At 43.7% G+C, this 14,581-nt stretch overlaps 1 protein-coding gene across 5 annotated transcripts in view; it reads left to right on the top strand.

Annotated features, from left to right (window-relative positions):
* The window catches only part of HHAT (hedgehog acyltransferase), a 331,516-nt gene that overhangs the window by 138,302 nt on the left and 178,633 nt on the right, over positions 1-14,581 (top strand). For all 5 annotated transcript variants that reach the window (XM_078078155.1, XM_036095714.2, XM_036095719.2 and 2 more), the window contains one exon: positions 1,999-2,149. In XM_078078155.1, the coding sequence (XP_077934281.1) occupies positions 1,999-2,149 (151 nt within the window). The remainder of the gene's footprint in view (positions 1-1,998; positions 2,150-14,581) is intronic.

The following is a 14,581-nucleotide window of genomic DNA, read 5'->3' as shown; positions in this document are numbered from 1 at the left end:
TCTAGTCTAGGTTACTTTTAGGCTCTCTCTTTGCTTAGAGGACCCCTTTCAATATTTCTTGTAGGGCTGGTTTCGTGTTTGCAAATTCTTTTAGTTTTTGTTTGTCCTGGAAGTTTTTTTTCTCTCCTTCTATTTTCAGTGACAGCCTAACTGGATATAGTATTCTTGGCTGCATATTTTTCTCATTTAATGCTCTGAATATATCCTGCCAGTCGTTTCTGGCCTGCCAGGTCTCTGTGGATAGGTCTGTTGCCAATCTAATGTTTCTGCCATTGTAGGTTAAGACCTCTTCTCCTGAGCTGTTTTCAGGATTTTCTCTTTGTCTGAGACTTGTAAGTTTTACTATTAGATGTCCGGGTGTTGACCTATTTTTATTGATTTTGAGGGGAGTTCTCTGTGCCTCCTGGATTTTGATGCCTTTTTCCTTCCCCAAATTAGGGAAGTTCTCTGCTATAATTTGCTCCAATATACCTTCTGCCCCTCTCTTTCTTCTTCTTCTGGGATCCCAATTGTTCTAATATTGTTTCGTCTTATGGTATCGCTTATCTCTCGAATTCTGCCCTCGTGATCCAGTAGTTGTTTATCTCTCTTTTTCTCAGCTTCTTTATTCTCATCATTTGGTCTTCTATATCACTAATTTTCTCTTCTGCCTCATTTATCCTAGCAGTTAGAGCCTTCATTTTTGATTGCACTTCATTAATAGGCTTTTGATTTTGACTTGTTTAGATTTAGTTCTTTTATTTCTCCAGAAAGGGTTTCTCTAGTATCTTCCATGCTTTTTTCAAGCCCAGCTAGTATCTTTATAATCGTCTTCTGAACTCTAGTTCTGACATCTTACTAATGTCTGTACTGATTAGGTCCCTGGCAGTTGGTACTGCCTCTTGTTCTTTTTTTTTTTGAGGTGAGTTTTTCCATCTTGTCATTTTGTCCAGAGGAGAATAGATGAATGAGAGAACAAAATGCTAACAGGGTAACAACAACCCCAGAAAAATATACACTGGTAAGAACTCTGAAGCCCAGATGCTCTCCTCAGAAAATTCAAGATTCAGATTCTGATGATGCCACAGACAGCACTGACGCCACAGACTGCACCCACGCTCCACTAATCACCTTTCTGTTTCTGTCTCTGTTACCTTATTCTGGACTTTCATATGAATGGAATATAATATGTGATCTTTCATGACTGGCTTATTTCACTTAGCATGGTATTTCAAGATTCATCCATGTTGTAGCATTCATCCATGTCAATATTTCATTCCATTTCATGGCAACATAATATTCCATTGTATGGATAGACCACATTTTGTTTATCTTTTGATGGATATTTCGGTTATTTCCATCTTTTGTCTGCTGTTGATAATATCACTACAAATATTTGGGTATAAGTTTCTGTGTGGGCATCTGTTCTCATTTCTCTTGGGTATATACCAAAAGTAGAATTGCCAGGTCATATGGTAACTTTAAGTTTATTCATTTCAGGAAATGCCAAGCAGTTTTCCAAAGTGGCTGCACCATTTTGCTTTCTTGCCAGCTGTGTATGACAGTTCCAATTTCTCCACATCTTCATCAACCCTTGTTGATCTGACTTTTTGAATTAGCCATACTAGTGGGTGTGAGCTCATGAGGATTTGGAAGGATTTGGAGAGGATTTTCCCTTTCTAGTAGTTTTTAAATCCGTTATATATACTTATATATATAAATGTATGTAAGTATATATAACTTAAATGCATAAATATATAAAACACTTTTAAGTGTAGTGTCTGTAAAAGCATGACTGCTAAGATGTCCTATTGCCTATCACAGTAATAAAGGATGTTTCAATATTTCCTCATCCAAAATTCTTACTGCTCAAAACCAATGCGGGAAACTTTAGTAATGTGTGAGATAAGGGAACGAAAGGGGACGGGTGGAAAAGTGGGAGCAGGTGGTGTATTTTTCAGGAGCAGGAGATTGCTCCATTGCTTATCTCTGTGTCTGATGGCTCCCTCTGTCTTTCAGGAGGACTGGCGTTGGCCCACGTGCTCTTCTTCTATCTGAAGTACTTGGTGCTCTTTGGTGTCCCAGCTCTGCTCATGCGCCTGGATGGACTCACGCCGCCGCCCCTCCCTCGCTGTGTGAGCACCATGTTCAGTTTCACCGGCATGTGGAGGTCAGTAGTTTGGTTTATTAAAGCCCTCTGAGGATGTCCAGTGGGAGGAGCCATGGCTTGGCGAGCGTCAAAGGGTTTGGGCCACCGTCCTTTCTCTGTCCCTCACTCAAGCCACGTTTGGCACTTGGGTTTCTTCGTCTGTCTAATAGGATGACAATCTGTGCTTTCTGAACTGCTCAAAATTACTGCCAGGCTGTGAAGATATGTGAGATAAGAAAATTTCTCTCCAGGTCTTTGTACAATGCACTTAGGGTGATGTGTAAATGGTTTCTTACTAACTTGGGATATGCTGCAATGTATTATTTTATTGCTCTCTGTTTTTCTTGAAAATGATCTCTGTATATGTGGGACTGTCAATTAAAAACAATAGAATTAGGATAATAGCATAAGTCCCTGTTGGCATTTACTAGCTCCCAGATCTGGGACAATTTAATAAATTTCTCTAAGTTTCAGTTTTCTTCTCTCTTAAATGGCAATAATAATAGTGAGAGTGATAATACCCATATTCAAGAGTTGTTTTGAATATTAAATAAGCTGATGCATTTAAGGCATTTGGCACGTTGTAGATGTTTACAAATGTTAGCTTTTTATCCTTTTATTATTCCTATATCTGGTGCACATGGATAGACAGATGTGTTTTCTGAGTTTTCTTACTCTTCTTGATTTTGCCCCATAAATATATGGCTGGCCTGGAGCTTTTGTTCCAAAAGATCCCTCAGCCCCCCCTGCTGTTTCTGCTTGTTGTTCTCCAGATGGGCTTGCTTGCTGCTGTGTGTTTCTTATCACTTCCAGTATGTAACAAGTGACAGGGCTTGCTTTTGCAATTGCACACCTAATGGAGGAAGCTCAGCCTGGGTACCTGCACAGTGATGGGGGTCAGCATGTCTTAGACACCTCCATTTCCTCCACCCCAGCGTCAGCCCTGCTCAGAGTTGCTGTTATGGCTCATTCACATGGCGCCTTTGGCCTTATATTTCATCTCTGTAGGCAGAAGAGCCAGGGCCCAGGTAGAGGAAGAGCTCAGTGAATATTACCATATCTAATGTTGCTATAAAAAAGGGCTGGATAGCCTGCAACATTCTAGTTTTCCATAGCAACTGATGATAGATGCTGAATTAAAAGCCTCTGTAAATACATTTTATTATTGGTTCAGTTTGCTTCTTGGGATTAGAAATTTCATATGGTTATTGCAAGTAATGTTAGATAATTGCTTTGATTTGTCCTTAATTACTTCATCAAATATCACAGGTTGCCTAGTTTTAATGGCAGGCTTGGAGAATGCTAGCAAAGGGGTTCTTTCTGCCAGGGAGACACAGGGTGGTTCTTGGTTAAAAGATGAACCTGGTTGGGAGGCTCTGTTAACTTTCGACCTACTCATAAAATTAATTTACTGAGTAAATGGGTTGGGACCCAGCATGATTTGGGGTCATGTCACTGGTGACTGGTGTGCACCTAGCATGGTTCCTCTGCCTCCTTGTGAATGCTTGCCCTAATGCAGTTCTTAGGAAGCATATTCTCCTAAAGGGCTTCTCGTGTCAGTTGGTGTGATGAAAACCCATGACTCTTGGGCAGGCATGCTGGTCCCAGGCTCTTTGTCCATAGATCTCAGCCCATTGATTGTCACAGGAGGCAGTTTAGACTGTTGACTGTATTTCACATTCAGAGTAGTTGTCTTCTTCTCCTTTACTAATTAATTATTTTTTGGTCCAGTACCCTCTGTTGTCTATACACAGCAAAGGCAGAGAGAGCATATCTGCCAAGTCCTTTGTCATTTCGATTAGAACTAGACTCAAATGGTGTAGACTCCAGTTAAAGTTTTAAGACAGATGTGGGCGAGAGGGTCATAAAAGTTGCTGTGAGCTAGAAGCTCTAGGGTGAGCCCTGGGAGGGAGGCGGTCCTAGGGGAAGTGTCACACGAGAGCGTGTGACAGAATGACAAACATGGTCTTTCCTGGGGGTGACCTAGACTTTTATCCTGGCCTTTTTTTTTTTTTTCCAGCTTACATGGGTGTAGATTTTCCCCTTCACAGTTTTTAGTTTGCTGAAGGGTTTTCCAGTTTGCCAGTTATACTTAGAAACACCTTGGTCTTTGTTGTTTGTACACAATGAGCATTCCACATTAAGTAGTTGAATTTAGGAAGGGAGGTCAACTCTGTGCTACAGTGCAAACTTAAGGCTCTGAAGAGGTAGTTTTGAATTGAAAAAATAAAAATTATAGCTTCTCTTTTACACTGTTTGCAGATATTCCTCCATCCTTCAGAGGAAGTTTACCATGTTCCCATTCAGGATCTGGTAGCCTGATCCTACAGCGGCCCTGGTCCCCACTCTCTAACTTTTCTCCGTGAAATGCACATTGAGGGAAAATAAAGTTTTGAATTTGTAGTTTCTGTTTACATCTAGCTTTACATTCTGTTTACATCTAGGTCATCTGTCGAGGTCTTGCTGCAGCCAGGGAATTGTCTCCTCTTCCTGGATATAGGTCCGGGAAGAACTGAGTCATGAACAGATGTGAAAGGGGACTGTGCCCGCCCATTATTCTGAGCAGTGGCAGCCAGTCATCCAGTGACACAAAGGGAAGGGCGGATGGGAAGTGGAGGGAAGAAATTTAAAAATAGTCTTTGCAGATTATCTAGTGGTTACCTGACCTTCTAGAAAGTCCACACTGAATGAGGTTTGTTTGTTTATTTATTTTAGATTTTATTTATTTGAGAGAGAGTGGCAAGAGAGAGCACAAGCCAGGGGAGGGGCAGAGGGAGAAGGAGGAGCAGATTCCCCGCTGAGCAGGGAGCCCGATGTGGGGCTCAATCCCAGGACCTGGGGATCATGACCTGAGTCGAAGGCAGACGCTTAACTGACTGAGCCACCAAGGCGCCCCTAGCCTCCCATTTTAAAGGCAGCTTACACACCTGAACACCATGCTGACTGATTGCAGCATATTTCAGTCCACTTAACAGTGAGAGAAGACTTGAAGCCAGCAGCCTATCGTATCAGAGGAATCTGAGCTCTACATCATAGAACAGATGAAATTGGCCATCAGCAGAGAGATAATGTTCCTTGACCTGCTAGTTCAAATTGGTCATGAACAATTGCTATTCACCCAGATGGCCCGGACCTGAAAGTTAGGACCTGATGGGTTTGTTTATTCATTTTTTTTTCCCTTCTAGCTCTTTTCTTTCATTTAATTCCTGCTCAGGTATTTGCGTGCATAACAAAACCCTAAGGAGTATGTGTATTCCCGCTTGTGTGATTTTTCTGTGGCCTTACAGACCTGAGAAATTGAGAATTTTCTGCTTAATTTTTAGGTTTCATGTTTTAATTTAGGTAGGCTGAGATCTGTAATGAGCATCTTTTGCCGGGAATCATTAAAGATGACATTGCCTGTCCGAGGTTTCAAATTAGAAGTCTGATCATGTTCCCTCTGATTTGATCTTTAGCTATGGAAGCAAAGTGTGCAAAGTGATAGAATTTCCCGTGGCGGCTGGTGAGTTATGGGTCAATTTCAGTTATCTCAGGAATCTCGCACAGCTTGCCCTCTGCCTTTCTTGAATTATGATGCTCTCAGGTCTTCATAGGCGAACTTATGCATCACAGCTTAACCCAAAGAAATTTGGGCACTGCTAGACCTTAACATGTGGGGACATTTTGGGGTTGGGGCTGGGGAGGAGCCTGATCCTCTTCTTTCAGTGGGGAATTGATTGCATGAACTTTTAGGTCAATAGAAGAATTTAGGGTCCTAGATGGAGAGTTGGTCCCGGCCTGTGGTAGATGATGAAAACTAGCTCTACAAACTGCTGGCTTTATATTCGTCCTGCCTTTGAATCATGTCTGACCTCAGGTTGCAGGACAGGATGGTGAGCCTGGAGTTGGTCAAGTACACACCACGTCTACCAGCACTGCTGGGTGGGCAGTGGGGGCAGCGTGAACATAACCGGGAAAAGATTAGAACGGGTGCCGTTAATAAACGTTCCGTTTTTGCAGGCCGCCTGCTAACCGACAGCTTGCCACTTACTAGCTGTGTGATTTGGCCAAATAATTAAAATGCTCTGGGCTAACCTTTTCATTTCTAAAATAGACATAATAATAGCACTTGCTGCCTAGGGGCGATGTGAGGGTTGATGAGCCTAGTGTTTAGTAGGTCCTCAGGAAGGGGTAGCTTCTAAGTTTTTTTTTGCACTTGAAAATCTAGCAAAGCCAGAGGTGACTGTGAAATCAGCCTGTGGGAGGGTGGTGTTGGGGAAGCAGTGGGCAGTGATGAGACTGGCCGAGGAAAGGCACTAGTCCAGCTCTGAGCCTGAGATGCGACATCTGAGAGATAAAGGCTGTGGTGGAGAAGTCATGGGCTCTCTGCCCTCGGAGGAGAGAGCTCGATCCAGTCGATTCTGCCTCAGTTTTCTCTACTGTTGAATGGAAGAAAAACTCTTATCATTAGATGATGTCTATATTCCCTTCCAGTTCTGTGTTAACATGAGCCCCAGCCACACTGGGTGGGGATGACACCAGTCCCTGGTGGTGGAGTCCTGTCTCCTTCACTACCCATGTAATGGGGCAGAAAGTCATTTAACCTCTTAATGCTTCCCTTTTCTGAGTTAGAATAAAGCTCATCCTAGGACTTGCCTCCCCAGGTTGTCGCGAGGGGTCAGTGAGACCAGTGCTAATGCGGGAGCACAGGGCAGGCGCACTGTAGACACCACGATGTGAGCCATAATGGTAATTACAGGTGGGCAAGTGAACTTCATACCGTGTGTTTTTTTAATTTCCCAGAAAAGACAGGCCCGATAGCATGGGTGGTGGAGGGAGGTGGAAGGTGGTCTTAGAGATGGGTGGTAATATATGGAGGGCACGGATTTCAGAAGTAAACCCCGGGCCCTGTAATCTGCACTGATCTGACCTCTCCCTCACCTTTAGAGGGTTCTTTTAGCATACAGTATCCGGCTACTAGACATTTGTATCACCTCACATCTTGTCCTTCTGTCTTATCCCATCTCAACAGACTCAGAGAACATATTTCCTTTCCCCAACAGTTATATTTCAAAATCCCTTTACCTTTTCCTCTAAACACAGACTTCCATAAATCAGAGTGGAGTACCAAGTTGAAGCAGATTTTATGAATCATCATTACGTTTGGATTCCTGGATTTATTTTGACTTCAAAGATAGATACTCTGCTCTGCTCTCCATTTCCTCCCTCTCTGGAGGATGTTTTCAGTGCGCGTATTACTGAGCAAACTCGCAGACTGGAGGCTTTTAGAGTAAGCAGCACCCTGGCCCAAGAAACACCAGGGCATCTTCTACTGGAGAGCCTTCCGGCTCTTTGAGAGCCCAGACCTGGAGCCTGACTGCATGGCTTTGAATCCTGGCTCTACTACTTATTATCCAGTGACCTCTCTGTGCCTCAGTTTCCTTCTCTGGAAAATGGAGCTGTGACTGTGCCCACCTCTGGGAGCTGACAGCCCGAGTCACACGGCGCAGGAGGCATCTCTCCTTGCTCACACCCCATCAGCCTGTAAGCTCTTTGAGGTCAGTGATCAGACCTTGTTCTTGGTTAACCCTTTGTCCCCCAGCACCCTCCTCAGTACCCAGCATTTAGTGGGTGCTCAGGAACTCTGTGCTACAGGGAGGAATGGTCACTTTTCTCTGGAATCTTGATCACCAGGTCTTAAGAGCAAAATTTGCAAACTTCTTGGTGCGGCAGCTGAGCAGTCCCTCTGTGTAGCATGCACTCCCCGTGTCGTTGCTGGGGGCGTTCCTGGCCTTGACCACGTTGGTACTCCGCCTTCCTTACCTCCCCTGGGTGTGTCGCAGTGACTATCAGTAGTTGGTGTGCCCAAATACTGTGTTGGCTTGCAGTTTTCTTGGGAATGAGTCTTCCTTGAAAGGAATGAGGAACTGACACCTTTTTAACTTCGTTCCTCTCATTATTTTATCAGACATCCTGCCACATCCCTGAGAGCAGATGAAGGAGAGAGTTGCAAAGTTAAAGGAAGAAAAGAGATTCCATTCAGACTCTGATATGAGAGAGGAGCTGTTTGTCTTTGGGGACAGGATTTGTCTGAGGGAGGGGCTGAAAGAAGAGATCCTAATAATCCCTTGCAGTGGAAGATGAGGAACCCAGGGGCAAGACTGGGAGTGAAGCCCTTCTAGAACATGTCCTCACAATGAGTAATAGTAAGAGTAATAATAGTAATGGCAGTAACAAAACTGGCATCTGCAAGCAGCAAACACATTTCTAAGCGCTTTTATATATTTATTTAATCCTCACAAAACTCCTCTATGTAGATACTGTTATCCCCACTTTACAAATGATGGAACTGAGACAGAGAAGTTGAGTAACCCTCCTTAAATCACATAGCCAATAAGTGGTGGGGCAGGGCTTTGAACCCAAGCACGTGGCTCTCCAGTCTGTGCTTGTGATCACTACCTTTTCCCGTGTCTCTGGAGAAATGGGCCTGAAGTGAATTCCTCCTGCAGGGTCTGGAGCGTGAGGCTTGTGTGACAGGATCTGGAACTTTGGAGGTATCTGGGAATGATGATCGCCGCTGTACTGACGCCCTAGAAAGGGAGATGGTGCAGGGAAGGGTGCAGTCAGGCAGTGGGTTGGCCTCAGTGCACCAGGGGGTGAGGAGAAAGGGAGTCACCATTTAACCCTGAGTAACTGAGTGCTGTGGGGTCAGTGGGCGTGTGTTCTCCTGTGTTATAAACAGCAATCCAGAAACAGCTGCTTGAGTGGGGGTGGGGGGGTCCCCCTGGTGTCAACATAGAAACTTGACTCCATTTCTCTTGCCAGAGTCTCTTCCTGTGGAGCATGGGTGATGGCTGTCCTCCTCCCACTGTTTCTTTGTCTCACGTTGGGCTGGGTCTGATACTGTTTGCCAGTAAAATTGGAACATTGCCCCATGTCTGCCAGTCATTATGAAACGTCCAGGTCCCCAGCACTACCTTCTTTCTTTCTTTTTTTATTTTAGCACAATCTTATTTCTAATTTACACCTTCCCTTCAGCAAACTAGTGTTCTTTGCTCCACCTCAGATCTGAGGATTAAATTCAAAGTGCAACCTGCTTTTACTCTTAAATGCTTATAGGTATTTTGATGTATCGGTTTTACATCTGTATGCAGTCAGATCTCTCATTCTTTGCCTGTATAGTTTCTGCCTTTGGTGATGAGCTGAGGAAGTCCATTTGAAATGTATTTATTTTTATGTAAGGAGGAATTCCTGCTTTAGGGATCCACAAGCTACTGGAACAGTTTTTCTCTAGATTCTCAAAAACCTACTTGCCATCTGACTTCATGTCATCTGACACGGTGCCTGGCACATGGTAGGCCTCAACAAACAGGTATTTCCTGAGTGAAAGATGAATGAACCCCTATGCCCCCGTACCCCTGAAGAAGAGATAGAAGAAAAATGGACTTACATGTGAAGTGTGGGTCTAACTTATTTCCACTGGTTAACCTGCCATCCTGACTGCATTTATGGTGATAGAAAATGCCATCTTTTGCCATATTATTTCCTATGTTGTACCTGAGACTTTTTCTGGGCCCACCTTGTGACAGCGTGCATTCTGGGTTCTGTGTTTCTTTACAGTGTGAATGTTTCAATCTTTTCTATATTGAATGACTTACCATTACCATCCAAGAGGGAATTTGTGTTTCTTTATGGGGTCTGGTGAAAACAGAAGGGGGTGAATAAAGAAAACAGTTCTTCATTAGAGGCTAAAAACCAACCAACAAACCGCCACCACCACCACCACAACAACAAAAATAGCAAAGTAAAATTGAGAGGATCTTCATTGTTTTAGGGACAGGGGAATAAGGCAGCGGCTGTCCTCTGTTCTCAGTGGGCTGGGAAGGAGTGAACCCCTGATCATGGACAGTCATTGGTGCTTGTGCAAAAGGAAACAATAAGGCTAACATTCAGAGTCCCCTGAAGAAAGTAATAGGGCTAGGTAGGTGTCACCTGGAATGGGAAAATTATGCCCAAGGGGGTTTTGAAAAACTGAACCTACAGATTTTTGTCCTTGAACCTCCTGGAACTTCCCATTCACTGCTTCTCTTCTCTGTTCTGTCTCTCTCTGTTTCATATCATGTAATGTCTCTAGACCTGGCCATGGGAGTCATTTTGGCCCAGGATTGGACTGAGCAGGACCAGCTCCATTACTCATCACATGAGGGGAAGGGAGGCCCTTGCTTCTTGAGTGAAGAAAGCTCCCGGTATCCCACATTGCCATTCTCAGTGCATGTTTACCAGGAAAGTTGGTCTAAACCGTAGTCAGTTTCTGTATTATTATTACTACTGGACTGAGGAATAGAACTCAAGTAGTGTGTAATAGAATCATCCATGAAGCTTATTAAATGGCAGACTATGAGCCCACCTCTAGATTGTGACTGAGTAGTTTGGGATAGGGCTCACTAATCTGAATTTTATCAAATAACTAACATGATTCTGCAGTCCACAGACCACACTTTGAGAAGCATTTGCAACTGTCATCATTGGCTTTCTGAAGGAGGCCAGATTCCTTGACCTAGTTCAAGGCCCTTCCTGTTCTGATCCCTGCTACTGACTTTCATTCTCTGTATTTTTTTTTAAAAAGATTTTATTTGAGAGAGAGAGGGAGAGAGAAAGCATGCACACCCTCGAGCGGGGGGAAGGGGCAGAGGGAGAGAATCTCAAGCAGACTCCACACCGAGCATGGAGCCTAACGTGGGGCCTGATCCCACAATCCAGAGATCACTATCCAAGCTGAAATCAAGAGTCAGACACCCAACTGACCAAGCCACCTGGGCACCCCTCATTCTCTGTATTTTGAGCACGTGCCATGTGACAGTCTAACAAGAAAGCACGATACTAATTTAAAGATTAATTACAGATTAAGGTAGAATTGCAGTGTGACCGATGCTATGAAGGAGAGATAGATAGTGGTATTAGGCCCTGTATGGGGCGATTGGTTTTAGTCATAAGTAGCTCATTTGCTGAGGTGTGGATTGACCTGAGATCTGAAGGTTGAGTAGGAGGGGAAGGAGTATTCCAGGCAGCAGGGACAGCATGTACAAAGGCCCTGTGGTAGGAGTGAACATGGCAAGTCCTTGGCCTGAAGAAGGCCATTGTGCCTGGAGTGCAGAGTATGTGGCTGGATGAGGCTGGATACAGGTGGGATCTTCTGACAAATTACGACCTTGGAGGCTCTGGGAGGAGTCTAGTCTTTGAATAAGGACTGAAATTTGAGGACCCCAGTGCTTGCAGCCTGGGTGGAAGAGTTTGAGCCTGTAAAGGAGACAAAAAAAGGATTGGCTAGAGAAGGCCAACTTTTCTAGGAAAAGGAAAAGCTATGGAGTATATTTTATTTTATTTTTATTTTTTTTGAAGATTTATTTATTCTCATAGGGTGGGGGGAGGTGCAGAGGGAGAGATGCAACTGTCATCATTGGCTTTCTGAAGGAGGCCAGACTCCTTGACCTAGCTCTCAAGGCCCTTCCTGATCCGGTCCCTGCTACTTTCTTTCATTCTCTGTATTTTTTTAAAAAAAAGATATTTATTTATTTATTTAGTTAGTTAGTTAGTTAGTTAGTTAGTTAGTTAGTTAGTTATGAGAGAGAGGAGAGAGGGGCAAAGGGAGAGAACTTGAGCAGATTCCCTGCTGAGTCTGGAGCCTGATGCAGGGCTTGGTCCCACGACCCTGAGATCATGACCTGAACTGAAATCAAGAGTTGGATGCTTAACCAACTGAGCCACTCAGGTGCCCCGGGAGTATATTTTAAAAAGAAGAGCAAAGAGAGTATTTCAAGAAAGGAAGAAATAGTCACCAGAGGTCAAGGGAGGTGAAGACTGGAAAATGCTTTTGGGTTTGGTAATTGGAAATCATTACTAACATTATCAAGAGCGCTTGTTTCAGTGGAGTAAGGGGCTGGGGGATAGATATGAGGGGTTTCAGTGTGAGAGGTAAGAAAACCCTTGTCTCTTACATTCCCTTCCTCCACGTCATGTTCGAGCTGTAGCGGACTGTTTGCTGTCCTCCAAGGATGTCAGCTGCTTCTTCACTTCTGCTCCTCTTCCACCCATGCTCTGTTCATTCCTACTCCCACATCTCCTACGCTCACCTCACACTGCATCTTTCTTGGGGTGCCTGTCCAGGCTCTGTAAGGTTGAGTTAGGTATCCTTCTGCAGCGCCTCTGCGGTGCTCTCTACTTTTCACTCTTACCATGGCGAGTACCAATTGGCTTTGTAATCACCTGTCAACTTGCCTGTGTCTTTTACTGGGCTGTGAGCTCCTTGAAGGCGGGGCCTGCACTGTTCCTGTTATATTGTTCATGCCTTTCGCAATACTGAGCAGTTGGTAGGCATTCAGTATATGTGGAGTGAACAATGAGAGAATGAATGAGCATATAATTCAGTGATGGTTATAATGATGCCTGTGGCAGGACCATTGTCACGTATACCTCTCTCCTATTCAGCATACATTGTTACTGATTATATGACAAAATGTCACTGTTAAATAGTTGGTAACACCCAGTCCTGCTACACATGCTCTCAGCCATACAGGATTCTTCTCTGTCGAGGTAAAACCTGTCATTGTGCCCGTCTTATCCCATGTGTGAAGAACAGAGGAATATAAAAAAATGTGAGTTTCGCTTGCCCTTAGGAGACCTGTACTTATACACCGAATACATGGTAGAAGATGATGAAGCTCAAATGACTAATTTAGACAGTAAGTGCGTGCTGAGTTCAGAGGCAGGGAGACTACCTCCAGCTGGGCTCATCAAGCAAGATGTTCTGAAGGAGTTGGCATCAAGAGTTAGGCTCGTTTCTTCATTATAGTGTCTCCTATGAACCAGACACTGTTAGGTTTGGGCAACATAAAAGTGTATGTAATAAAGTCCCTAAACTGTCGGAGAAATGGGCAAAGAGTGGAGTAAGAGGACTATGCAAGTGGCCACATATTCTAAGTATCCTGCTAGGCATTTTCCCATACATCATGTCATGGATGCAAAGTATGCAATATCCCTCTAATGCATAAAATAAATGTAACTTCTCTATTTTTTGAAGATTTTATTTATTTATTTGAGAGGGGTTGGAGAGCACAAGCGGGGAGGGGGGGCAGAGGGAGAAGCAGGCTCCCCACTGAGCAGAGAGCCTGATGCGGGACTCAATCCCGGGACCCTGAGATCATGACCTGAGCTGAAGGCAGCCCGCTTAACCAACTGAGCTGCCCAGGTGCCCCTGTAACTTCTCTATTTTAAACAGCTGATCTACTCTTCCTCATTGGGATAGCTGGGAATGGGCTCAGAAAGGGGCATTTAAATTTTAAAAGCCAATCAATATTTATTTATTGAGTGCCTAACTATGCACCAGGCACTGTTCTAGGTCTTACATATAAAGTAGTGAGAAAACAGAAAAACATCCTGCCCTCATAGAACTTCCATAATAATAATAGTCTGCTTGAATAACTTCTATATAATAATTAATAATAATAATACAATAAGCAAGACAAGTAAACTACATAGAATGTTAGAAACTCATAGCCATTACAGAGGAAAATAAATCTGGTGAAGGGGATAGGGAATGGCAGGAGTTTTAATTGTCAATGGGGTGGACAAGGGAGGTTCACTGAAAAGGTGCCATTGGAGCAGAGACCTGAATGAGGTGAGGGAGGGGCCATATCGGTGGCTGAGTGAAGAGTTTCCCAGCACAAAGTACTCTGAGCGCAAAGCACCCAGGCAGGAGAGTGAGCCTGGGGTGTTTAAGCTGCCAGTATGGTGAGACAGAATGAGCAAGAGTAAGGTGTGGCAGCAAATGGGTGTCAAAGGAACAGGGAACCATTTTAAGGCCTTTGCCTTTTATTTTTTTATTTTTTTAAAGATTTTATTTATTTATTTGAGAGAGAGAGAATGAGAGAGAGCACAGGAGAGGGGTTAGGGTCAGAGGGAGAAGCAGACTCCCTGCTGAGCAGGGAGCCCGATGCGGGACTCGATCCAGGGACTCCAGGATCATGACCTGAGCCGAAGGCAGTCACTTAACCAACTGAGCCACCCAGGTGCCCAGGCCTTTGCCTTTTATTTTTTGCTTTATGCTTTTTAAGCTCTGTTTATAGGCACACTCATTTAGGAGTGTTATGTCTTCTTGATGAAAAGTAACCACTTTATCATTTTATGATGACGGTCTTTATTGTTTTTGATATTCCTTGTCTGAAATTTACTTTGTCTGATATTAATATAGGGACTCCAGCTTTCTTTTGATATGTTTTCATGGCATATCTTATTTCATCTTTTTATTTTTAACATTATAATTAAAATGAGGTTTTTGTAGACAGCATAGAGCTAAGTTATGCTTTTTGATCTAAATTGGCAATCTCTGCCATTGGGGCATTTAGACCATTTAGAGTTAATGTAATTTTTGGTATTGGTTGCATTTAAAGCTACCATCTTGATAGTTTTTTTTTTAAT

This window comes from Halichoerus grypus, chromosome 7 (genome assembly GCF_964656455.1).
Source record: "Halichoerus grypus chromosome 7, mHalGry1.hap1.1, whole genome shotgun sequence".
In the NCBI taxonomy this organism is placed as follows: Eukaryota; Metazoa; Chordata; class Mammalia; order Carnivora; family Phocidae; genus Halichoerus; species Halichoerus grypus.
Note: the sequence above shows the minus strand (reverse complement) of the source record. Positions and strands in the feature narration are given on the sequence as shown.